At 40.6% G+C, this 24949-nt stretch overlaps 1 protein-coding gene across 1 annotated transcript in view; it reads left to right on the top strand.

Annotated features, from left to right (window-relative positions):
- LOC107079967 (low affinity immunoglobulin gamma Fc region receptor III-A-like) overlaps window positions 1–24078 on the top strand; it is a 36059-nt gene extending 11981 nt beyond the window's left edge. Inside the window, exons 4-10 of the mRNA XM_069184304.1 lie at window positions 66–341; window positions 4861–4920; window positions 5147–5254; window positions 10864–10977; window positions 12875–12934; window positions 15253–15357; window positions 23318–24078. Of these exons, the coding sequence (XP_069040405.1) occupies window positions 66–341; window positions 4861–4920; window positions 5147–5254; window positions 10864–10977; window positions 12875–12934; window positions 15253–15357; window positions 23318–23457 (863 nt within the window). The 3' untranslated portion in view covers window positions 23458–24078. The remainder of the gene's footprint in view (window positions 1–65; window positions 342–4860; window positions 4921–5146; window positions 5255–10863; window positions 10978–12874; window positions 12935–15252; window positions 15358–23317) is intronic.
- The last annotated feature ends 871 nt before the right edge of the window (window positions 24079–24949 follow it).

Genomic DNA, 24949 nt, shown 5'->3' with positions numbered 1-24949 from the left:
ATTTATTTTATTTTCAATACTGCGCATTTCCGCTAAGCTAAATTGTTTGTCATTTGTTTCTACAGGTGGAGATGTCATTTTGAGAGTTAGTCCACAGCCCTTAAGCAAAGGAAGCACTGGGAATCTAAGCTGTGCTGTGCGACATAACCCTAACCACACTTGTGGTTTTCCCTCAATTCAAAATGTTGTGTATTTCAGAAATGGACTAATATTACACAACCAGAAAAACAGCACTCATGATGAAGGACATTTTAAGTGCAGAGTTAATTATACATTAAAATGTCAGAAAAGCAAGACATCATACTCTGTGGAATCACCTGACATCCTGGTGTCGATGACAGGTAGGCCCATTCATTCACTCAATACACATTCACAGGAGGTGTAATTACCCTTTTTCACTCTGTATTTTATAAAATACTTCTATTAATCAGGCAGTGCTGGCCTTTATTCCATGGCGTCTCATGAGGTTGCAAAGGAGCAAGTAATAGGTTTATTCCATGCTAAAAGAGGAGAAAGGAAATGCAACGTTTCAGCTGTGGAGCCTTCTTCTGCTGAAGAGCCTTCCTCGGGTGTCTCTTGAGGTTGTCATTTGTGGTTCAATGGTCCTGTTTTGTCTCAACTATGAGGTTTCAGTCTGTCCTTGTTTGTTGTGCCTCCATTCTCTGTCAGATTACAGAGCTGGGCCCTCCCTTGGCTCAAACAGGGGTTGTTTGTCAGTCACAGGGAGCTGGGGGTGGAGTTTAGGGTATTTAAACCCAACCCTGGTGGCGGGGAGAGGAGTCTTGTTTGTGTTGGGTTTGTTTTATTGTGCTCTGGACATTTTTTTGCTACAGATTTTTTCCTGCCATTATGGGTTCTTTTTTTTCTGTGACCATGTGGCCATCTCACAATTACCTGCAAGGTGGTTGATTGCAAAGTCCTCCAAAAGTATTGGAAAAGCAAAGATAAAAGTGTTATTTTTTTGTTTACAGATACAGTAAATACAAGATAATATACAGCTTATTTTGGGGTAATCCCATGTCTGCATTTATAGAGACTCATTCCTGCCACCAAGGAATAAAAAATTGTGAGTTATCTCATAATAAGGATAAAGCAATGATTATTTCACTGTATGAGCAACCTGTTACACTGTGCAATGACAGTACCTACAGTACAAGCTATCAACAGGTTTATTGAAAGCGTGGGTTTAGTGTTCCTGACAATGTGCAAAGCTGCAAAATACACACGGACGTACTTTCCCCTGGGGTTTATTCATAATGAAATGATACAGTATGTACCTCACATGAAAATAGTTTTAACCATGAGAACACTCACACATACCCTAAAACAAGAACAAGTGTACCCTGAAATGGATTCTACTATTTAAAACTGAACGTCAGATAATCATAAAGTAGGTATTGTATGTCTATTTCCATGACATCTTAGGCCATATGCATCTCCCAGATGGAAGCAGTTTAAATTCACTATTGAGGGCCTGAGCCACACTCCATAATGCTCCTGACCTTCTTTAGAACGCTCTGTATGGGAGTGGTGCAACTGTGGTTAAGGATCTGTGGCTGTAGCTGGAAGGTTGCTGGTTCAAATCATGCACTCAGCAGCAAAATCCCACTCTGTTGGGCCCCTGAGCAAGGCCCTCCACCCCAACTGCACCAGGGGTGCTCTATAAATGACTGACCCTGCACTCCAACCCCAAGCTACTCTCCCTGTCTGTGTGTCTCATGGAGAGCAAGCTGGGGTATGTGAAACACAAATTCCTAATGCAAGGAATTGTATATGGCAAATAAAGTGATCTTATCTTATCTCTGTTTGTAGAGGGCAGTGAAGTTTATTTGACATCCCTCAATTAAATTCCTGCTTATTCTCATTAATTTTTGCAACTTATTACAATTAATGGTACTGACGTTGCCAAGCCAACTAATGTGATAGTATCTTAAAACACTTTCAGTAATTATTTTTAATATAAATGGAATAAATAATTCTATCTACTTTGAAAGCCCATTCCTGCTGTGAGCATAGAAACCTCTGGGGAATGAGCTGGTGCTCCAGGTCACCTGCCCATGTGTTGGAAGATGTTACTGTTCAGACACCAGAAAGCAGAGACTTACTGGGTCAGTCGGCTTGAGTGACATCGGATGTCTGGAGGACAGAACGCAGTACCTCACATGCTTCATTCACCTGAGGGAGAAGGACTAAGGAATCTGTCAGTTTGAGAACTTTGGAAGTGTTTTGTGTAGTCTCAGAGCAAGATTTGAGTCAGACTTTAGTTTTAAGAAGAGTCTCAAGGAGAGTCTGATGGTGTGATTGTTTGTTTTGTAGCTAGTAAGCAGCTTAGCTGCCCAGTATGGTAAATAAGGACTAAAAACATTTAGAAATCTAGTCAAGAGCTCAGAAAGGAGATTAGACTTTTGGTTTTGGGTGTGGTGGTGTATTGCATTTTCCCTGCACTGTTGTCACAGCTGTCTCTGTGTGTCTGTTCCCCTTGACCCACCTATTTTAAAGATCTTGTTACTGTACTCCCAACAGGCTGTCACACTACCTTAAAGTAAAGTTTTCAAAGAAAAGGTTTGGCTTTTTTAATAAATGTTTACATATTTGAGTTTTTTTGTCTAATACCAGTCCCAGGTACATTTCATTGACAGCTTCTACACTCTGACCATTAATTACAATAGTTTGGAGTAGTAGTTTCAAAACATTTAAGCATGAAACCAGCAGCCGTATCACCTTGCAACTCACAACTGGCAACCCACTGAAGCTAAGCAGGTGTGAGCCTGGTCAGTACCTGGATGGGAGACCTCCTGGGAAAAACTAAGGTTGCTGCTGGAAGAGGTGTTAGTGAGGCCAGCAGGGGGTGCTCACCCTGTGGTCCATGTGGGTCCTAATGCCCCAGTATAGTGACGGGGACACTATACTGTAAAGAAGCCCCGTCTTTCGGATGATCTCGTAAAACCGAGGTCCTAACTCTCTGTGGTCATTAAAAATCCCAGGGCATTTATCGAAAAGAGTAGGTTTGTAATCCCGGTGTCCTGGCCAAATTTCTCATGCTTCCTAATAATCCCCCTCTATTAATTGGTTACATTACTTTGTTCTCCTCCCCCCTGGAGCGACGTTGGAGTATTCTCGGTTGCATTTAATGGCAATATCAGCTTCAAACCACCAAATGGAGATGGGCGTGCCGACAAGCGGACCCTGCTGATGCGGGATTAACGCTAGGATGAGAGAGACTCTGCTCTCCTCCCCACTGATAGCTGATGTGTGGTGAGTGTTCTGGTGCACTATGGCTGCTGTCACATCATCCAGGTGGATGCTGCACATTGGTGGTGGTGGAGGGGATCCCCATTACCTGTAAAGCACTTTGAGTGGAGTGTCCAGAAAAGTGCTATATAAGTGTAAGCATTTATTAATTATTATTATTTATCATTTGATAGAACTCATCACACCATTTATGAAAATCACTTATAGTGGGCCCACAATGATTTTCTAGGCCTTTTAATAAACCAATCAGCATCAGCCATAGTGCGCCAGAACGCTCACCACATACCAGCTATTAGTGGGAAGGAGAACAGAGTGATAAAGCGAATTTATAGATGGGGATTATTAGGAGGCCGTGATTGGTAAGGGCTAAAGGGAAATTTGGCCAGGACACCCCTACTCTTTTAGAGAAATGCTGTGGGAATTTTAATGACCACAGAGAGTCAGGGCCTCTGTTTTTTTATGCGTCATCTAAATTTACAGCATCTTTTTACAGTCACTATACTGGGGCATTAGGACCCCCACAAACCCCCCTGCTGGCTCCACTAACGCCCCTTCCAGATGCAACTTTAGTTTTTCCCAGGAGGTCTCCCATGCAAGTACTGACCAGGCTCACACCTGCTTAGCTTCAGTGGGTTGCCAGTTGTGAGTTGCAGGGTGATATGGCTGCTGGCCAAGAATTGTGATTTACAAGATGTAAAATGGGGGGGGGGGGGTTCTATGAGTTCTATGAGAGTTGGTGTGCTAGAAAGAGATTAAAATAAGATTCTTACTAATGTCTTGGTTGGTCAAAATGCTGATAGACAGGTTTAACCATTTGAATATTTCAGTATCTGCTCCTCTTCTTTTTTGTGTGTAAACTGCAGGTGGGCAGTTTGGTTCTGTGTGTTCTTTGTAATGTGTTTCTGCACTGTTCTCTCCAGACTTATGGCATCAGAATAAGATTTCTTCCACAGAGAGGGGTGTAAGTTTAAGGACATCTAAAAAAGTGGACTAAAAATGTCACTTGAATGATATGCATATTGTAGAATATGGTCGCATAACCCTTTGCACAATAATTGCATCACATCTGTGACCTATTGAACTCTCACTTTTTATGTAAAACTTTGAGATGCTTTGCTTATAAAAGGCATGCTAAATTGAATGTAAATCGAGAAATTATTTTGGCTAGTCTAAGATTTCCAGATTTATCTTCCAATTAAATTGTTTGCATTGGCTGTCTGTTTTGCATCATCATTATGCTATATGCTGTATACAGCGCTGCATATACCACACAATAAGTACAGAACCTTTGTCTCCTACATAAGCAGACAAAATGCTTCATTAAATGTCTTCTGTTACCATCATTAGCTACAGTACATCCCCAATAAAGAGTAAGCCAGTTCCTGTCACATGATTGTAGTAGTTTTTCCTGTATGAACAAATAGTCAAACAAGTAAAGTATGCTGTAATGATATTACAGACTAATTTACATGTTAAATAAGGGGAGTGCACAAGTTGAGAAAAGGGAGTTCAGTTGTGATCTAAGGTTGGTGGATCTTGTGCGGGGTCAGTTGTACAAAGAATAATCCAAGTGCTCACCTAACCAGTTCTTCCATTGTCTTTCTACAGAACAAATCCCCAGTCTGAATCTAACAGTACCTTCAACACCCAGAGTGACCAAAAATCAGAGTAAGTTTGGGATTTTCTTGTAGTACAGTATATCATATTAATAGCCAAAAGGATTATAAGCCACCCTTATCTTGTTAACTCAAACTCAGAAATTCAGTGATTTGTAAAGCTGCTGGAATCCAGCTCTTGAATAATGGAGTTGCTCATTCTTAGCAAAAATCTGTCCATCATGTATGTGTGGCAGAAGCTGGATAGGCAATGATTGTCTTCCTCTTTCCTTACACAGGTGAATCAGCATTTGTCCTCAGTCTGGGCCTGGGTCTGGGTATAGGTTTGGGTTTTACTTTCCTGGTCATCTTCATAATACTTTTACTGAGACACTTCAGAAACAGAGGTAAAATTCTCTTATGGAAATTATTTTCACATCTTTTTCATATCCTAGTCAACATACTGTATGACTGTTGATGCATGTAAATAAATTACTGAACTCTATACATCAATTTTATTCCATATAAAGAATTTTCCATGTATGCCATATAAAGAACAATACATACATTATCAGAAAACTGCTTATTCCTGGGGTGGGGCTGTGAATTATGACAAAATGTCTGTGAAATATGAGGTCATCTACTCTATTATTTAATGCTTTCATTTTGCTTTTTCATTTGACACCATTGACTTCATTTCAGATTCTACCTCCATCTAGTATGGTCAAAGGCCATTTTCTCCAGGAGGTGATATTTATAATGCATTTCTTCATATTTTCTTTTACTATATCATTGAAATACTTCTTCTGTCCTCATCTCGTTTGATACTCTTGGTTTTTGGGAGAAGAGAACTGTCTTTGGGGGTATGAAGGCTAAAATTCACACAACATGAGCAACACAGTGGTGCTGATGGAGCAGATGATTATAGCTTCATAGGGGCTGAGAGACTCTAACTGAGTCTCCTGCTCTCTGGCCTGACCAACTGCACACACCCATTCAATTTAAAATGTACTTGTTGTTACAAAACAGCAAAGAAGACTAGTCCAACAGTTCACCATGGATTGCGTTCCGTACTTCCCTTCCAGGGAAGACTGCAGACTCTAACCTACTGTCTTCCCACACACTATTCACTTTTGCAAGCAAACGAGCAACACTGAGCATGTGTGTCTGAAATCCTTTTGCCATCCAGATCTCACCTTTTCCATGGATATACAGTAGTATACAGTGAGTCAAGTGCATTTCTACTGTCAAGGATTTCTGAAAGGGGTGAGCAGTGGGACCCCTGTGCGAAGCTTGAGGAAGGTAGTATGAGCAAAAGTAAATCCAATATTCCAAATCCAAGTCGTTAGGCAAGAGCAAAGTCAAAAGTAGGAGAACCAGGTCGGGTAGTCAAAGGAGTAAGGTTGAGAATTTTTGTTTGATAGTGCGGGGGTAAAAACTGTCTCTGAGTCTGGTAGTCTGGGCCCGAATGTTCCGGTACTGTTTTCCAGATGGTAGCAGATCATAAAGTCTGTAGCTGGGGTGTGTGGGGCCTTTGATGATGCTTACAGCTTTCCTCAAGCACCGTCTGTCATAAATGTCCTGGATAGATGGGAGGGCAACCTCAGTGATGGACTGGGCAGTTTTCACCACCCGCTGTAGGGCTTTGCGATCAGCAGCACTGCAGTCGCCATACCATACTGTGATGCAGCCTGTCAGTGTGCTTTCTGTAGTGCATCTGTAAAAGTTAGTGAGGATCTGGGGACATATCTTAGCCTTCTTCAACCGTCTTAGGAAGTACAGGCGCTGTTGTGCTTTCTTGATCAGGCAGGTGGTGTTGAGAGACCATGTGAGGTCCTCAGTGATATGGACGCCTAGGAATTTAAAGTTACTGACCCTTTCCACTTCAGTCCCATTGATGTGGATAGGGGCATGTCTGGTTTGCAGTTTCCTGAAATCAACGATCAGCTCCTTGGTTTTGCTGACGTTGAGGGTGAGGTTGTTGTCATCACACCACGTTGTAAGGAGATTGACCTTCTCCCTGTAGGCCCTCTCATCATTGTCTGTGATCAGACCTACAACTGTGGTGTCATCGGCAAACTTGATGATGGAGTTGGTGTTGTGTTTGGCCTTACAGTCGTGGGTATAGAGTGAGTAGAGCAATGGACTAAGCACACACCCCTGGGGGTTCCCAGTGTTCAGAGTTAGTGTGCCGGAGGTGTGGTTTCCAAGCCTGACAGCCTGAGGTCTGCCTGTCAGAAAGTCCTGAATCCAGTTGCAGAGGGTGGTGTTGAGATCCAGTGCACTGAGTTTCTTGACTAGTTTCTCTGGGATGATAGTGTTAAAAGCTGAGCTGAAGTCGATGAATAGTAGTCTTGTGTATGTGTTCTTTTTGTCCAGATGGGATAGGGCAGTGTGTATGGCAATGGAGATTGTGTCATCTGTGGATCTGTTGGACCGGTAGGCAAACTGGTACGGGTCCACTGTATTTGGAATGGTGTCCTTAATGTGCTTCATGACCAGCCTCTCGAAGCACTTCGTGATGACAGGTGTTAGTGCCGCTGGTCAGTAGTCATTAAGACATGTCACTGTGGTTTTCTTTGGTATTGGGATGATGGTGGTTGTCTTGAAGCAGGTGGGGACTATGGCTTGGGCCAGAGACATGTTGAAAATGTCTGTGAATACACCCGCCAGTTGATTGGCGCAGGCTCTGAGGACGCGACTGGGTATGCCGTCAGGTCCTGCAGCCTTGCGTGTGTTAATTTTTAGCAGAGATCTCCTCACCTCATCTGCAGACAGTGAGAGCAGCTGGTCAGTTGCGGAGGGTGCAGCTCTGATGACTGGTTCTGTGTTGTTGGCTCCAAACCGAGCATAGAAGGTGTTGAGGTCGTTAGGCAGGAAGGCATCATGGGCAGGTGCTCAGATGTTCTTCCTCTTGTAGTCTGTGAGGGCCTGCATACCTTACCACATACACCTTGGGTCATTAGTGGTGAAGTGTTCCTCTAATTCCTGTTTGGGCGTGTTTTTTGCATGTTTAATACCATTGTTAAGATTGATCCTGGCTGACCTTAGTTCTGATTTATTGCCGGATTTGAATCCTGCATCCCTTGCTTTGATTAGGGTGCGAACCTCACTGTTCATCCATTGTTTCTGGTTAGGAAAAGGTCTTATTTCTTTTGTGAGTGTGACATCTTCAGCACATTTCCTGATGTAGCTAGTGACTGACGATGCATATTCCTGCATGTCGGTGTATGATCCCTGTGTGGCTGCCTCTTTAAACACACTCCAGTCAGTGCATTCAAAACAGTCCTGCAGGACCGATTCAGCTCCTTCAAGCCACACTTTCACCGTCCTGACCACTGGTTTCACTCGCCTGTGTAGCTGTCTGTATGCCTGGAGGAGAAACAGAGTGATGTGGTCTGAGTTTCCACAGTGGGGGAGGGGTACTGCCTTGTAAGCGTTCTGAATCTTGGTGTAAACATGGTCCAGAGTGTTTTCTCCTCTCGGTGGGAAGGAGACATGCTGAAGGTGTACAAATTGGCTAATTCACCTACCACCCCTCCTCAGGCATTGCAACATGCAGCAAGACTGTAAACACAAATGTCTTCAGTTAACACTGTATCAGATGAGAATATGGGCTTTTGAGAGCACTGGGAAGCCTAATAGCTAAACTGGCCAGTTCACGAGCTGAGGTTAGACAGTTGAAAACAGTTGATTATAACAATCTATGGGAGGATTACAGGGGGCTTCTCCACACTAGCTTGGCCTTGATCAGATATTGATCAGACCTCCACTGCATTTGTGTGGGTCATTGTTAAAGGACTGTAGTTGACATTCTGATTGAGACAGGCTCTCATGTGTCACGTATGAGCTCTGACTTTAAAATGACTGTACCTGCTTTGAAAAAAACATTCACTGGCTCAACAGTATCTTCTAGACTGAGCAGTCAGTTTCAGTTCAGATTTCGTTTCGTTTATTTGTGATATGCACAAGTGCAATTAAATGCTTATTTGCATGTATGCTCCAATACAAATACATTAAGAAACTACCAAACATAAACAAAGAGCATCAGCAGCAACAATAAGGTTATATACCTTCCAACCATATAACATGCAAGTGAGCACAAGCAGTGTGCAAAAAACATCAGAGTCAGTGGTAGGAGTACAGTTCCATAATCTGACAACATGCAGGATGAAGCTGTCTCTGGATCAGGAGGTTTGTGCTTGTATGCTTCTATAAATCTTACCAGAGGGAAAGGGAGAGAAACGTGAGAAACCAGGATGACTGATATCCTTCGCGATACTCCCAGCCTTCCTGAGAGAGCGAGTTGTAAACATGTCCACAACAGAGGGTAGTTATACTCCAATACTGGACTGGGTTGACCTGATCACCCCCCATAACACATTCGGAGAGGCAGCTTGTATTTCTAGTTTGTTACAATATTGCCTTTTAACATCCCTGATAGCTCTCCACAAATTATACCTTAGATAAGATAAGTTCACTTTGTTAGCCATATACAATTTCTTGCATTAGGAATTTGTCTTTTCACATACCCCAGCTTGCTCTCCATGAGACACACAGACAGGGAGAGAAGCTTGGGGACAGAGTGCAGGGTCAGCCATTGTACAGCGCCCCTGGAGCAGTTGGGGTAAAGTGCCTTGCTCAAATCGAATTAAACCTGCACAGACAGGCATTAATCTATGTTTGAAAGCAGAAAATAAACTGCTTCCGTTGAATGCCGTCTTCAGTTGCCGCTGTCATAATCAGCCAGCATGACACTAAGAATATATTTTTGGCATGACAACTCCCCCCCTCCCAAGTGTGTGGGTAGCAGGATAGATAATGTTGTCTTATAGCAATGCTGTTCCCACTCACGCCATTAAGTGCCCACACTGCAACTGCACAAGTTCTAGCTCAACTGAGGAAAATACTGATCACCATCTCCTTTAAATGCTGGAGGCAGTTCAATTCTAACACACCACAAATTGGTATTCCCTGCAAGAAAATCCAGTTCCTCTGAGAATCCAAGAGGACATAAAGTCACAGTTGCCACAACAACTGCAGGTACATAATTCCCTTTACTGTTATGGTCTTATACTATCATAGGAATCTGCAGGATGGGTAGAAAAACTGCCCTGATAGTGTCATGACCAATCACCAACTGTGATTTCCTAGCAACTACAAAACGAATTCCTTATTCTCTTACTCTTCTCTCTCCATCGATCCCTGCAATCTGACAACATTACCAATCACTTAACTCCAAGCAGTCAGGACTTTAACTTTATTTAAGATGCTGGCCAAGACTGAGTCATTATGTAACAGAATTCTGCCAAAGAGTTTCTATGCAACAAAAACAAATCTTGCTGCTAAACTGGCAAACCAATGATTGGTTATGACACTATCAGGGCAGTTTTTCTACCCATCCTGCAGATTCCTATGATAGTATAAGACCATAACTGTAAAGGGAATTATGTACCTGCAGTTGTTGTGGAAACTGTGACTTTATTGGGCAGTGTGGTGGCTCTGCGCCTGTGGCTGGAAGGTTGCCGGTTCAAATCCTGCAGCTGGTAGAGGAATCCTACTCTGTTGGGCTCCTGAGCAAGGCCCTTCACCCCAACTGCTCCAGGGGCGCCGTACAATGGCAGACCCTGTGCTCTGACCCCAGGCTCTCTCCCTGTCTGTGTTTCTCATGGAGAGCAAGCTGGGGTATGTGAAAAGACAATTCCTAATGCAAGAAATTGTAAAGGGTTAATAAATTGATTTTATTATTGTTATAATTATTATTATTTTGCCTTATCAACTAAATTAATACAGTTGAATTATTTTGTCAAAGTTCTGAATATCAGAGCAGATTCAGTAAAGTTCAATGGCTAGGATAAATCAAGGTCCACCCAACCAGATTACTTGAGGCAGGACCCTAGTCAGACACTGTGCATGGACTGTTTAAAAAAAAAAGTTCAGCAGGCTGTTTACTTCCTTGGAGAGCTGTCTCCAGCCACAGCTAAGTGAACCTCTCCCTCCCACTCTCTCTGCACAGTGGGACAGCCCTGGTACAAAGCCAGCCAGCTGAAGGAGTCTGGAGCATTACAACAAACCCAGCCAGCTCCATCTTCAGGGAGAAGATTGAAACGCTTGAGGACACCTTTGGCCAGTAAGTTAACTACAAAAAACATCTCTAAAGCATAGTCAGATTGCAATTTTTAAGAGTTGATTTACTTCTCTAAACATGTTCAATAAACTTTAGCTCCCAATGGTAAATTTACGCATCATTGAGGATATGAATGTGATCAACTACATGAAACTTAACTTAAACTTAATGTAGACATTAACAAACATTCTACTTGATATACTCTATTTAAAAACTGATATTATTAACTTTTATCTTAATCACTGAGTGAATGATCAACCATTTCTATTACAGCAAATTGATTTACAAATACACTACATTTTATTACTTTTTGGTTTGCTGTGGATGGTTTAAAATTGTATATTTTGAATCCATGTGAAAGACTGCTTTTTGTTGTGTTTGATTGGTTCCAAACAATGGGTGTCATAGTGGTTAGCATTGCTGCCTTGAAGACCTGGGGTCCAGGATTCAATTCCTTGGGTGCTATCTGTGTTATGTTTTCCCTGCATTCACATACAGTATGTTTCCTCCAGGTGCTCTGATTTCCTCCCACAGTCCAAACACATACTAGTAGGTTGATTGGCTTCTGGGAAAATTGGCCCCGGTATAAGCTTGTTTGCGTCTGTTGTCTGTGTGCCTTGGCCTGGCATCCTGTCCAGGATGTATCCTGCCTTTCACCTGCTGCTTGCCTTGCTCTGGCTCTGTACTGCAACCTTGTACTGGATAAAGCAGATAGTATATGGATGGATGGTTCCCAACAGCCATCCAAGCCCTCATTTAGCCCTCATTTACTGATTTCTAATCATTTCAAAAACCCTCTCATTACTGCAGCTGCATTCTCAAACAGCAAAGCTGGAAAGTCTTGAAGGCAAGGTGGCAAAACTGGAAGACCACTCATAACTGAATAATATTCATACAGTGGTTTTACCAGAGGAAATGGAATGTGAATTTTTACACTGGCATAGAAGGCATAGGAGCTGATAGAGAAGAAAGGGGATTTTCTTTCTTTTTGAAGGGAACTATGTATGGAAGGACTTGGTTTTGCATTGATTTTTCATTTTTGTTTCCTTGCTGTAACACTGCCGGTCTCCAGGGTCTGCCAGCATCTAGTCTGTCTAGGTTCTTTCCACTTATGCCTGCCACTAAGACTATCGGATAGCCTCAAGGTTGTTCTGGTAAACTGTTCGGCATCCTCAGGAGGGAAAGGCGTGACCTCGCCCAGGCTGTGTTAAGCAGGGACGAGGGAGTACTGACCTCTTCTGGGGCAGTAGAAGGCAGTGACAGACATACCTGGTGCAGGGGAGCACATCACTGCCGAAGGGGGACCGGAGAGTGTGTTCCAACTACAGGGGGATCAAACCCCTCAGCCTCCCTGGGAAAACCTATGCCAGGGTACTGGAAAGGAGACTCCGCCCGGTAGTTGAGCCTCAGATCCAGAAGGAAGAATGTAGATTCCGTCCTAGCCGTGGGACAGTGGACCAACTCTTCTCCCTGATGCAGTTGCTCTACGGGGCTGCATGTGTTTTGTGGATTTGGAGAAGGCATATGACCATGTCTCTTAGCATGTGGTGTGGGAGGTGCTGCAGGAATATGGGGTATCGGGCTGACTCTGTGACAGTGTGAGGAGCTTGGCAATCCAGGAGAGCCTCAGAGTAGACCCACTGCTCCTCCAGATCGAGAGGAGCCAGTTGAGGTGGTTTTGGCATCTCATTAGGATGCCCTCCCGGTCGGCTTCTGCTGGAGCTGTCTGCAAACATCACCTCCCTCATCAACCTGATTTTGATTCCTATCCCTGTTTCCTGTCCCAGTGCTAATCTTCTGAGGTGTGACAAATTAAAAGACTAGGTTTCAGAGCAGTGTCCTGTCTGCCTAATGAAATGTTTTGTTAATTGAAAACACTTTTTTCTTGGGCTATCCTCAGACAGAGTCCCAGCAGCTTGCAACACTGAGGTTGTGTACGAGAATGTTGTAGCATTCAAAGGTAAGACCACTTGCAAAAATATACTCTATTCAGACTAATATGTTGTAGTGGTGGTTTGGTATTATTATAATTTATGTAGCATTGCTGTGGTTAAACGTGTTGTACAGTGTTTCAGTGTCTAACTAATGCTATGAGCTCCTTCCAAATAAAACAGCTGGCTATGGAAGTTATTTTGTAATTAATGAAAAAGGCTACCTTTAAAGAAATTTGCTACATTTAAAATAACATGGAAAAATTAGACATCAAAAACTAAATGAAAATAATAGAAGTTACTGATTAAATTATAATGTATAGTTTACTAAGTAGTGGGTGGAGTGATGGCTGGAAGGTTGCTGGTTCAAATCCTGTGGCTGGCAGAAGAATCCTACTCTGTTGGGCCCCTGAGCAAGGCCCTTAACCCCAGCTGCTTCAGGGGCACTGTATACTGTAAATGGCTGACCCCAAGCTTTTCTCCCTGTCTGTGTGTCTCATGGAGAGCAAGCTGGGGTATGTGAAAAGACAAATTCCTAATGCAAGAAATTGTATATGGCTAATAAAGTGATCTTGTCTTACATGGAGCTTTATAGCTGTGATACTAAGACCTGTACAGTAATTGTAACCTCTAATAACATTCATACTTTAGATACCTTCTTAGCCACAGAGCCACAGCTCCACCCTATGTATTAAACTATTATACTCCTACTGGGAACAGATGATCTGAGTGCTGCACAGAAGTGAAACAGGACATTGAGCATCTCCTAGGGAATTGTTTGAAACTCACTGGTTCACAAACGGGGAGCTAAGTCTGCAGGGGAATGAGATAGGAGGAGAATCCGCAGATCAGCTACAGTAAGTTGCAAGTACATAGAAACTGCTAAGGATTGCATTGCTGGGGGTCCCATTTGACTCACACTGTGAGAACGTGTCAAGGTGACTCTGCCCACCTGAGGCTGGGGAAGTGAGCTTCACTTACCCCTACAACCAAAAGAGAGTCCCAATGCATAACAAAAAAAAGACAAACAAAGATAATAATGGAAAGAGAGGAGCTGAGGGGTGGAGTCTATGTGAAGGTCACTCAGTTTAGAGGAAAAACATCTAAGGCTAAACCCATGCCCCCACTGCAGGCATGCTAGAAACAGACAAATGGACACCTAAAATATCTGAGCAAGAATAGTAAGTGTAAAAGTTGACAGCAGAAGAGGACCAGAGGTCTAAGGCTTTGACTTGATGGAGGTCCAGCTGATCGCAGATGTGGCAGCTCCAACTCTGGAGTGTACAGCTGGTTGTAGAGCCGTATGGACTAAAATTGACATATGTATTGAAAAACAGTGTTTGGTTAATCCTGCTTGAAAGGGACAAATTAACAATTGCTATTGGATGTTCTGAAAGAGAGATACAGCATTGATAGAGCTTGCAGGAGGGTCTAAAATAAATTACATTTGGTATATATATCGTGTTAACAGCTATACAAAAATTTTGGATTTTCTCTTACCAACATATGAAACATTCATTCTAGATTTGGTGTCAGCCTTTTATTGCTGAAACACCTTCTTTTTCAGGCAAATGGCTCTTAATGGCTCACTGCCAAAAGGTATGAGGACTCTGGGAAAAAGGCCAGCGTCCACAAAATTTTTGTTTTATAGCTGTGCCTTCCTGTAGCTTTGTCTCTGCATAAATATTGAAAGCTCCTTGTTCTTCATTGTTGAAATTCACTACCTGACAGAGAAACCTTACAGAAACAGGTGTATTTATTATATTCTTGTAAAATGCTAACCACTATTATTGTACACAGTAAGAGAACACTTAACCACTGTAATTGGTTCACTAAGGTAATTTTGTGCACCTGAATTAACTTAGATTGGCCATAATAAAAGGTTTGAATACTTAGTCACGACTTTTCAATTTTTCACATTAATTATTATCTATTATGATTATCTTATTTATCTAATTATATCTTATTTATCTATTTACTTTTCTGCTGTTTGCTTTTAATGTGTGGAGCAGTTTGTGTATATATTAATTCCAAATATGATTTATACTGTAAAGTATAGAAAAGAATAAAACAGTGGAGTTTGTAGTATCATAAATGAGCAAGGCTCCTGCCCATCACCAAACAAAATGCTTGGTATTCTGAAGATTTTCAAGAAAAGCAACCCATGACAGCTGCCTTTTTTTTCTTTCACCTATAAAACTGTTTATTTGGAAAAATATTCACTGAATGCCGTCTACAAAAGTGTATCTGTCATTTGTAATTCAATACTCAGAGGAGATCATTGGAAAGGGGGTGAATACTTTTGCAAGGCACTATATACAGTATAGTTAGTGTTTTCTCTCAATAGGTCGCCCCATGGAAGAGGCCTCAGACGAGATCGTTTATGCTGACCTGGACCTGGATCTGGATCTGAATCGGAGCACTGCACATTCCATGAGCAGGATGGAAAGAGGTTTGTTTACTTCTTGTATTACCAAGGGAAATATTTTGTTTTCTTTGGTCTTCAAATGATACAGTAAACTGATTAGGTACGCGCAATTTTTATGATTTAAGACAATGAGAGCAGCTCTCCGTGTGTGCCTCGCTCCTCCAGTGCTGGCCCATGTCACAGGAGAACTGGGCGGCTGCCTGGAGGAACGCTACGTGTTTTTCAATCGCCACGGTCAAATCGAGCGGAACATTAGATATAGCGTCCCTTTCTGTTATCGATGTGTCAAAAAGATGGCCAATCATTATCAAGTACATAATGCTTCTGAAAATAGAAATAGCAAATAAGAGCAGGATAAGCGATCTCAAAACAGAAGTTATTGTAATAATGTAATAATATAGTATTTAAGTCGGTTTTGAGCCTGTGAGATTCATGTAAGTAGCGAACGGTAGACGTGACATATTTTCAAGATAGACATGTAGACTACTGGGGGTGTTTTAGCAAAAATGAACAGATTCACGTTTTCTGCAATTGTACACCTGCCGCGTGTGTCGCCTGCCTAAAAACTCGGCGCTGAAGCGCGAAAGCGAATGTGCAGTACAAAAGACTATTCAGTGATCGACTTAAAACGCTTCGTTTTCCTTGCGGTTTCTACTGTTTTTCATTGAATGTATTGTAGCCCATCGGATTGCTATTTGCTACATACACTTATACTATACAGTATATAGTAACGCGACGGGTTATGCGAGGATGGAGACAAGAATTCAGGCTCTTGTTAACGGAGACACGTGTTGCTTTATTAATCGGACGTGCGTCCAGCCCAGCAACCACAGAGAGAGAGAGGCAAACACGGTACAACACACTGGGGTCAATTCGGGTACAGTTACACAGGTAATTTGGTACATGTATAAAAGGGGTACACCAGGGAAACTATTTACATGAGTCCGGGCGATTTCGCTACTGTGTACACCTGTTCCACAATGGGTCAGCTGCACTGGCCACTACTACTCCCGTCCAGCCCCTCGCCTTGCACCCCAGCCGGGCGCTCCTCGGCCGCAACACCTGGGGAGGGCGCTACACTATGAAGGGTTGAGGTTTTAAAGTTTACACCACAGTCTGGTGGAAAGCCCCTGAGAAAAGTATTTCAGTATTCAGTTTAACATTAAAATAATAATATTTATATATTATTTGATAATGATATTTAGTAAGCTCAACAGCATCTAATTAGTGAAAATGTGTGTTAAATCAATGAACCGATGTTTATCAAGACAAACAATTACATCCTGAACTGCTGCAGACACATACAGTATTAAGGCAGTCTGCCTTTTACACTTGCTCTGTCACTTTCATTCATATAAGGTTTGAGGAGTTAGGATGTTGGTATCAGTGCAGACAGAGCCGAATTCCACTTGCAATATACAGATGCAGCCATTCAAAATGCGCGGTACAAACCCGCGGTACGGTAACCTACCCACAAGCCACCGCGGGGCACCGCGGTAAGTGATTGGCTGGCCAAAATGACCGACAGGGGCACTCGTGGTGCATTGGTTGGTAGTGAAAAGATTTAATCATTTAATGTCTTTACTTTGCACATTTTAATCTGCTTAGTTTTGAATATTTATATGGAATTTTACCACTAAAGGGAAATTTTAGTAGCTGAGCATAAAAAGAAGAGGAGCATAACGCATCTGAAGGTCATAAGCGATATTAATTTAGGAACATAAACATTACTGTATGTACGTAAACTGTACTGTGTATGGCTGGTCTTGGTAGTTTAAAGAAAAAAATACACACCAGTCTTCCATTTCTCCCTAAACATTTTAAGCATGAAAGTTTTATGAAACAGTACCCAAATATGCGATTGCTGTATAGAATGAATTTTAATTTAAAAAAATTATTTAACATGAAAATTAAGCTGTTTACATCTTCCGCCTGAGAACAGTCACCCGTTGCTACCCAACGCAGAAACACAGCCACTAACTAGCAAAGAGAGAACATTAGCTAGCCAATATGATAAAGAAATAAATTATTATTTTGTTTATTTCTTTTGCACATTTATTTGAACATTTCCATTGATTGTACAAGCACTTGGAAACTGTCCAATCCCTAGTTCATCAGGCTTTTTCTTTTATGCTGCGGGCATTCTCCCGGTCTGGCGCCGGTCTGTGTCTTCTAGGATATAATGCCAGCGAACTCTTGTTTTTATGTCCACTATAACAGACAATCTCCTTTGCTTTTAACCGAGCGTTTAATAATTTCCTAAAATGAAAATGATTTACTTTATTTCCCTCACGGGATCAATAGAAGTATCTATCATCTGTCTAAACTATGGGACAGAATTCTGGGGTCTCCTGATACCAGAGATTATGGTAGGGCTTCAGAATGGTGATTGGCTGACACCATCTGACACTCCTCTGATTGGAGAAAAAAGACGTGCTGGTTTGCTATACATACAGTACTGTACCAGGAAGAGGATTTCTTTCTATTCGAAACGTGTATTTTAAAAGTTTAAGAAGTAAAAACCTTACAGCGTACACAGATTTCTAAACTGATCAGGATCGTTATCTTTGTCTTATGCATAATAATGTTCACCGCTCTGTCCAGCAAATTAATAATAAACTTTATTTTATATAGCGTTTTAAACAAATAAGTAATTAGATTGCTCATAAACCTAATCACTTTTTCTACATAAACACAGCGTAATTGCTCTCTGAAAATGCTTTTTCTTTTTATTTAGGCTCAGATTTCAACTATAGATCGTATTATTATAAAATTTCTTGGAAAAATGTCTTTTATGTAAACCATGTTTGCTATTAATTCATTTAGGGCTAGAATATGTTCATTGTCTTCCAATCGAGTCGAGTTGACATTAGAAGCTTGCCACAATTAAAAGAAGCAATTAAACACAGCGTAATTGCTCTCTGAAAATGCTTTTTGTTTTTATTTAGGCTCGGATTTCAACTATTGATCGTATTATTATAAACTTTCTTGGAAAAATGTTTGCTATTAATTCATTTAGGGCTAGAATATGTTCATTGTCTTCCAATCGAGTCGAGTTGACATTAGAAGCTTGCCACGCTCGGACTGTTACACCAACACATAAGCATGTTAAAGCGATTTCATTGAGGAGCCTATCTTTCTTAACTAGTAAGTACTGTACTTCCTTGGTTTTGGAGGGGGTGGTATCTTTTCCTGGAAATCTTGCCCCCTTCTATTTTGAATAAAATTATAATGTTTTTTATTATTGTTATAGAGAAACATGATCAGATTTTCCCCGGTTCAGAAAAAAAGATCTAAAGTATACTAGTTAAGAAAAATAAATCTAAACGGGGAGAAAGCTGTGCTGAAAGTTTATTAAGATACTTAGAAGACAAATATATCAATTTATGTTGCATTTGTCTGGTTGTGAATCAAAAAACATATATTTAAACCAGAGTTTGCGATTTAAATCAAAATGTGATTTAAATCAATATAAATGTTTATATTGTAACGCCTAGGTGACTATTCATTGTTATTAAAATGACTTAAATTCGATCATGTTGTGATATTTAGAAATATACATTTGTTTGGTGCGAGTGAAGTTTTATTTAATCTCTGAGCCATACTGATTCTTATGGAAGCCAGTTTCCGCCAGGGAGTAAAAAAAACACACTATGGTATTCTCTCCAATGCAGTGCAGTTAAAAACATATCTCTGATGCTGTTCCTAAATGAATATCATTTATGACCATCAGACGCTTTATGCTCCTTTTCTTTTTTCCAGTGGATTGAACAGGGAGAGGCATTTCATGATGTACTTTTCACTGATGAAACAACAGTGGCTCTGGAACAGTTTTCAACCATGTCGTTTTATAAAAAGGGGAGATATGTACGCGTTACTGAAGCTAAAAGTTTAGCCTTTGTCACTAATGTAACCACTAAACAAATGACATATAGAAATCCCTACGTTACAGACTGTATATGGCTGGCATTGTTAGTTCAAAGAAAAAATACACACCAGTATTCCACTTTCTCCCTAAACATTTTAAGCATCAGAGTCTTATTTCGGAAACGTTTGTACGTGCTCCTTCTGACCATGTTACTGTTTACTGTGACTGACCATATTAAGTTTAAGTGCCTGTGGGCACTTTTCCTGTCCGTTGGGGGTGGACCGTCTTTCATTAGAAGGTTAGTCTGTTCTACTCTGAGAATGTAGAGGGGGTGGAAAGTAATTCCGTGTCGCATTAACTAACCTCTTCAGTTTATTCCGCCAGACAGTACATGAATATAATTATATCGTTATTAATTTGTTTAGATAAGTAATTCCATATTATATTCCCTGTTAATCAAATTCTAAAAGTATGCATTTCTTAGATAACAAGCGAATTCACAGAAAAGGTTAAAAGACTATCACTTTTCACAAAGTATATAATCCTAATATAAGTCTAAATCCTAATATAAGTCTAAACAGTATCAGCTTTATTTACAGGTTGCAATTTAAAAAAAGTCAAAAGCTGCACTCAAAATGCAATTTAGAGCTTTCTGGCAAGAGGAGACACCCAAATTAATAATATAACATGCCACTGTTTGTGCATGAACAAAGTTATTCTTGTTCCCCGGCAGAACACATTCCATAAGAATCGGCGCTTTTATATATCGCCTTTAAAGGTGGCTTCTCAAAATGCTTTACAGGATAAAAACAACAATAACAGCAACAACAATATTGTATTTCATTGCACTTTGACAGAGTGCTCTTAGAGTTTGATTAATAGGGAATATAATATAAAAATATAGTACTAAAAATAAGATACACTCTACAGACATTCACAACAGCGACTGTCAGAAGATAGGACACAGCGGCTCAGACACCCACTGAATGGAAAGGGGCACTTTAATGTTCTGTATGGCTAATACTAAAGCCAATACTTTAATATTCTTTTCAGTATGTTTAACAATAGTGGGTACTGGCCTAATTCGGCCCTGCTCCCGTTGTTAGGTGTTAATGTGTTGTTGTTAAGTGTGAATTTGTACTTGTTTCCCTGAGGTCTGGCTTTTTTTCTGGAAAACCATAACTCTGGTCTTGTACAGATTGACTGTCACCACCCAGGTCTGACAGTGCTAATCCAGCAGTGCCAGGTTCTGCCGCAGCCTCTGTTCTGTGGGCGACAGCAGGACCAGGTCCTATGCAAAGAGCAGGAACTCGATTTCTGTAATTAATGCAGATCAGTAAATCAAGGGACAAAACAATTATTGCGCCCGGCTCCTTAATGGGGTCTGACGTGCTAATGCATTGGTTTAACAGTCCAGGTGTGGCAAGCCTCTAATGTTTCCCGACTTCTGCAAAAGGAACCTGCCTTTCATTGGACGGGAAAGCAAAAGCCGACCGCTACGCCCGTGTTTCGAAATCTTGTGACTTTTGAAATTTACTGGGGGTGGACCACGTCTGTAAATTTCGATGGGTCCAGAGGCAAAAGTGCCTTGCCTTGCAATCTCTGGGAAACCATTAGTAACATAGTAACATGGTGAATCGGAGATTCTCAACCCTTCAGGCGCTCTTTTCCTCTAGTCTAACAGTCTGTCTACAAACAAAACATTCCTGTTAGACAAGAGGAATGTAAAAAACAATTACTTTTTGTCAATGTAAACCGGTGTGTGTGTCTCTCTCTGCTGGATGTCCCTCTCACTCTCTGCTGAATGAATAAAAGCATTTTATTAAAAAGGCATTTGCGTTTGTCTGGTATTTACTTTGGTCCTTTTAACTGTTTTTCCATCTACTGTATTGCTTTGAGATGCCACTTTTAAAGGTGATATGTAAAATAATGTTTTTTTATTATTGTTATAGAGAAACATGATCAGATTTTCCCCGGTTCAGAAAAAAAGATCTAAAGTGTATACTAGTTTGTCACTCTTCTCATCCCCTCTTTGCTAAATGGCTTTTGAATAGAGTCACATGAAGAGAGAGGTGAAACAGCCCTACACAGCCCTGTCGCAGTACACGAATATAATTATATCTTATTAATTTCTTTAGATACGTGATTCTTTTAATACAGTCTTTGCTGTGCTCTAGAGCATCCTTGTGATATTTCGAGCTCTGGTTGAATGATAAGTGTCGCAGTTTAAATAAGTTTCGTAGTTAGAAATTATGAAACGCTCTGTTAAAAGCAAGGGAGTTTTTATGTCCGTTGCAGTAAAAGAAAATGCCTGACAAAGTAGGGCTTGGACAGATTCCAAGTGCTTGTACAAATGTGCTAAAGAAATTATATTTTGAGTTTACAGCTTGTCCAAAGTCATTCATTATTAATACTATTAGTAATATCTTCGGTAAAGGCTTTGATGCATAAATATTTCTGATAAAGGTAGGTTGTGTACTTTTGTCCAACTGAGCAATCTTGCTTTCATAAAATATACCAACTTTTTATTGACTGATGATTAACGTGCTGTAATACACAGTTTAAATTTAAAAGCTCAAATGATGTACATGAGAGGTTAAGCTTTATTGGCTCCTCCTGGCGGTTTTACAAGGTGATGCCGGATACTTTCCAGCATGACGTCAAATGACGCGATTTACCCCGTGATACTGCGTGATACAGCGACACGCCCACCGGGGTATACCGCGAAATACCCCACCCATTTTGAATGGCTGCATCTGTACTGGCAAGTGTGCTTGTGTCTGAATTAAACTATGCTCTGTATCTCTGGAGAAGGCAATCCTACTAATAGCAATATGGACAAAGTCAAAACAATAAATATTTTCTGTTTCGAACGCGGGTGAATATGCATTGATTTAAAGTGGAGATAGTTCAAGATTGGTAGCTGGCATCATGTTTAGCCAGTCCTGAATGATATTTTAAAATAGGCAAACTTTCACTGTCAGATTACTTTTAATGAAAACAGTTGCAATGTTCTACAAATATTTAAAAATAAATAAATTCTAAATATAACATGAAAAAACAGTGGTCTTGAAGAAGCTCCTTATAATAAAATATTTAGCTGTCTATATTGACATACATTCATTTTCTAGATGATGTGGGGAAGTGGTACAAAAGACAAATAGAATCCTTGGATATAATGTTATTGTTGTACTGTATAACTGTAAAATTGAGCAACTCACTAGTAAAACTGCATTTAGAATATCGAATAGGGTTTTGGTTATCATATCACAAAAAGATCTTGCTGGTCTTGAACAAATCCAGAGAAACATTAAATAAGCTTGAATCGGACAGCCCTGTGCTAGTACAGCCTTTTTTACCTGCAGATATTGTTATGGCCTACATTGTTAAGGATTGTAAAGTTTTGCTTTTTGAATGTATGCCTTTGTTTTATAACTTGATTTGTGTCATTTTTCTAACTCCTTTCCAGTTCTAATTTAAGTGTCAAATGAATGATTAAGAACCTGATTCTTATTACTAATAAAATCATTACTTCTTGTTATTTACGTGTAGATGTTCGAGTATGTATCTGTGTCAGCATGTGTAGGCTGCAAAGGAACAAGTAAAGGTTTATTCCATGCTGAAAGGAAACTTAGTGGCTGTACTGGCGGGGCAGAGCAGTGGCTCTGTGGCTAAGGATCTGTGGCTGTGGCTGGAAGGTTGCCAGTTCAAATCCTGTAGCCAGCAGAGGAATCCTACTCCACTGGGCCCCTGAGTAAGGCCCTTAACTCCAACTGCTCCAGGGATGCTGTACAATGGCTGACCCTGTGCTCTGACCCCAAGCTATATTTGTTACCTGCCTGCAAAACAAATTTCTCAACAGGGCTAATAAAAGGGAGTAAAAGAATCAAGACAATGAGATGTTTCATTCATTAACTGTAACTGGATCTTCCTTGGTTAAGGTGACTTCTAAATCACCCAGGATATCTTGGTTCCAACACAATGTGATGTACAAGATGTATCATTTTTACCCACATTACCTTAATACTTTTATGATAAATTTAACACATTTCTTAAAAATGAACAATAGCAGGATTACGTGCATAACATTCCAAATGTCTTCTCTTCTTTAATCAGCTACAGACAAGGAAGAGAGAATCCAGCCCAGGCCAGGTGAACCCAGGAGATGGAAGCAGGATCAATCTCACTATGCTACCTATGCAAACCAAAGGCCACTCCACATTGCTTCTGTACATCGAAAGCTGTCCTGGATTTAATGACTATCCAGCACGATCTCAGCATCTCCTAATAAACAGTCTAATCCAGGCTGCTCATCTTTCTAAACATTTGTACATTTGCAATGCAATCTACCATTTATGGTGTGATACAAATACACAGGTAACCAAGATTATGTTTTGAATTTAGTTTATAGATTGTCTGGTAGTTAAATGAATCAGTGGAATCAAAAGATGTGTACTGTAAATTTGTGAATATATACTTTGGAGAAAAACACAGACAATTCAGTATAGAGACAAAATACCTTAATTATTGAGAATCCCTTCACCTTCCTATTAAAACCAATCCAGCCCATACTTGTACAACCACAAGAACACCTTGTCTGATCTTGCCTGAACTCAAACTATAATCATGAGTTTCAGCCCGGGACATGTCATTGTCAGCTGATTGAGACCTGGATTCACCATATTTTCTCATTCTCTGTTGTGTATGGTCACAAGGTTCATAGAAAACACAACTGGCCATTCCAAATTCAGTCAGTTTAATAAAAAAAAGGTAGATTATATTTTAATAAAAGAATGATCTATGCTTTCTGAGTTCTGTTGCAAATGCGTACCCCATTTCCTGCTTAAACATTAATTAAACTATAACAACTGGACTTTATTATTTTTAGTTTTTTTCAACTAAGCACCATACCATTAATTTGCCATATTTGTGTTTAAAAGTTCTATTCAACTAGGCATAGATATAATTAACAAGTAAAAGGTTTATTCCATGCTGAAAAAAGAAGAAAGAAAACACAACGTTTCAGCCGTGGAGCCTTCTTCAGTAAGCAAAGGTAATGTAGCGGGAGAACAAAAGCTGGGAGAGAGAAGGAGCAGGGGACAGAAAGAGAGGCCAATCAAGAGGTGTGAAGTCAGAATAGGTGTATAGGTGTAGAGAGGTGTGAAATGAAACCTTCAATGAATAGAGAGAATTTAGAAGAAAAGTAGTCTGTTGTTAAGAGAAGGGGGAAGGTGTGATCCTAGCTGCAGGATAATTTTGGTTTCTGTAGTCTTTCTGATGTATGAGTTCAGAAAACCGTCTTTGAGAACACAGACGGAGAGATTAGAGTGGTCATGGCCGTCAGAGATGAAATGAGAAACAATGGGCTTGGAGAGATCTTTAATCTTCACAGCCCTAACATGTTTTCTGAAGCGGTCTCCGAGTCTCATAGATATAATTATCTCTTGAATTCCATTGTAAAATTATATTAAAATTTACGTGCCAGTTTCGATCTGCACTACAAACATAGCATATGCTGTTCTATCCTGAACCTACAGAACTGTAGTGTGTTCTGGCTTTTATTGTACTTAATTTTATTGTACTTAATTTTATTGTACTTCGCCAGCAGCCATATCACCCTGCAACTCACAACTGGCAACCCACTGAAGCTAAGCAGGTGTGAGCCTGGTCAGTACCTGGATGGGAGACCTCCTGGGAAAAACTAAGGTTGCTGCTGGAAGAGGTGTTAGAGTGGCCAGCAGGGGGTGC

This window comes from Lepisosteus oculatus, chromosome 26, assembly GCF_040954835.1.
Source record: "Lepisosteus oculatus isolate fLepOcu1 chromosome 26, fLepOcu1.hap2, whole genome shotgun sequence".
Taxonomy (NCBI): Eukaryota; Metazoa; Chordata; class Actinopteri; order Semionotiformes; family Lepisosteidae; genus Lepisosteus; species Lepisosteus oculatus.
Note: the sequence above shows the minus strand (reverse complement) of the source record. Positions and strands in the feature narration are given on the sequence as shown.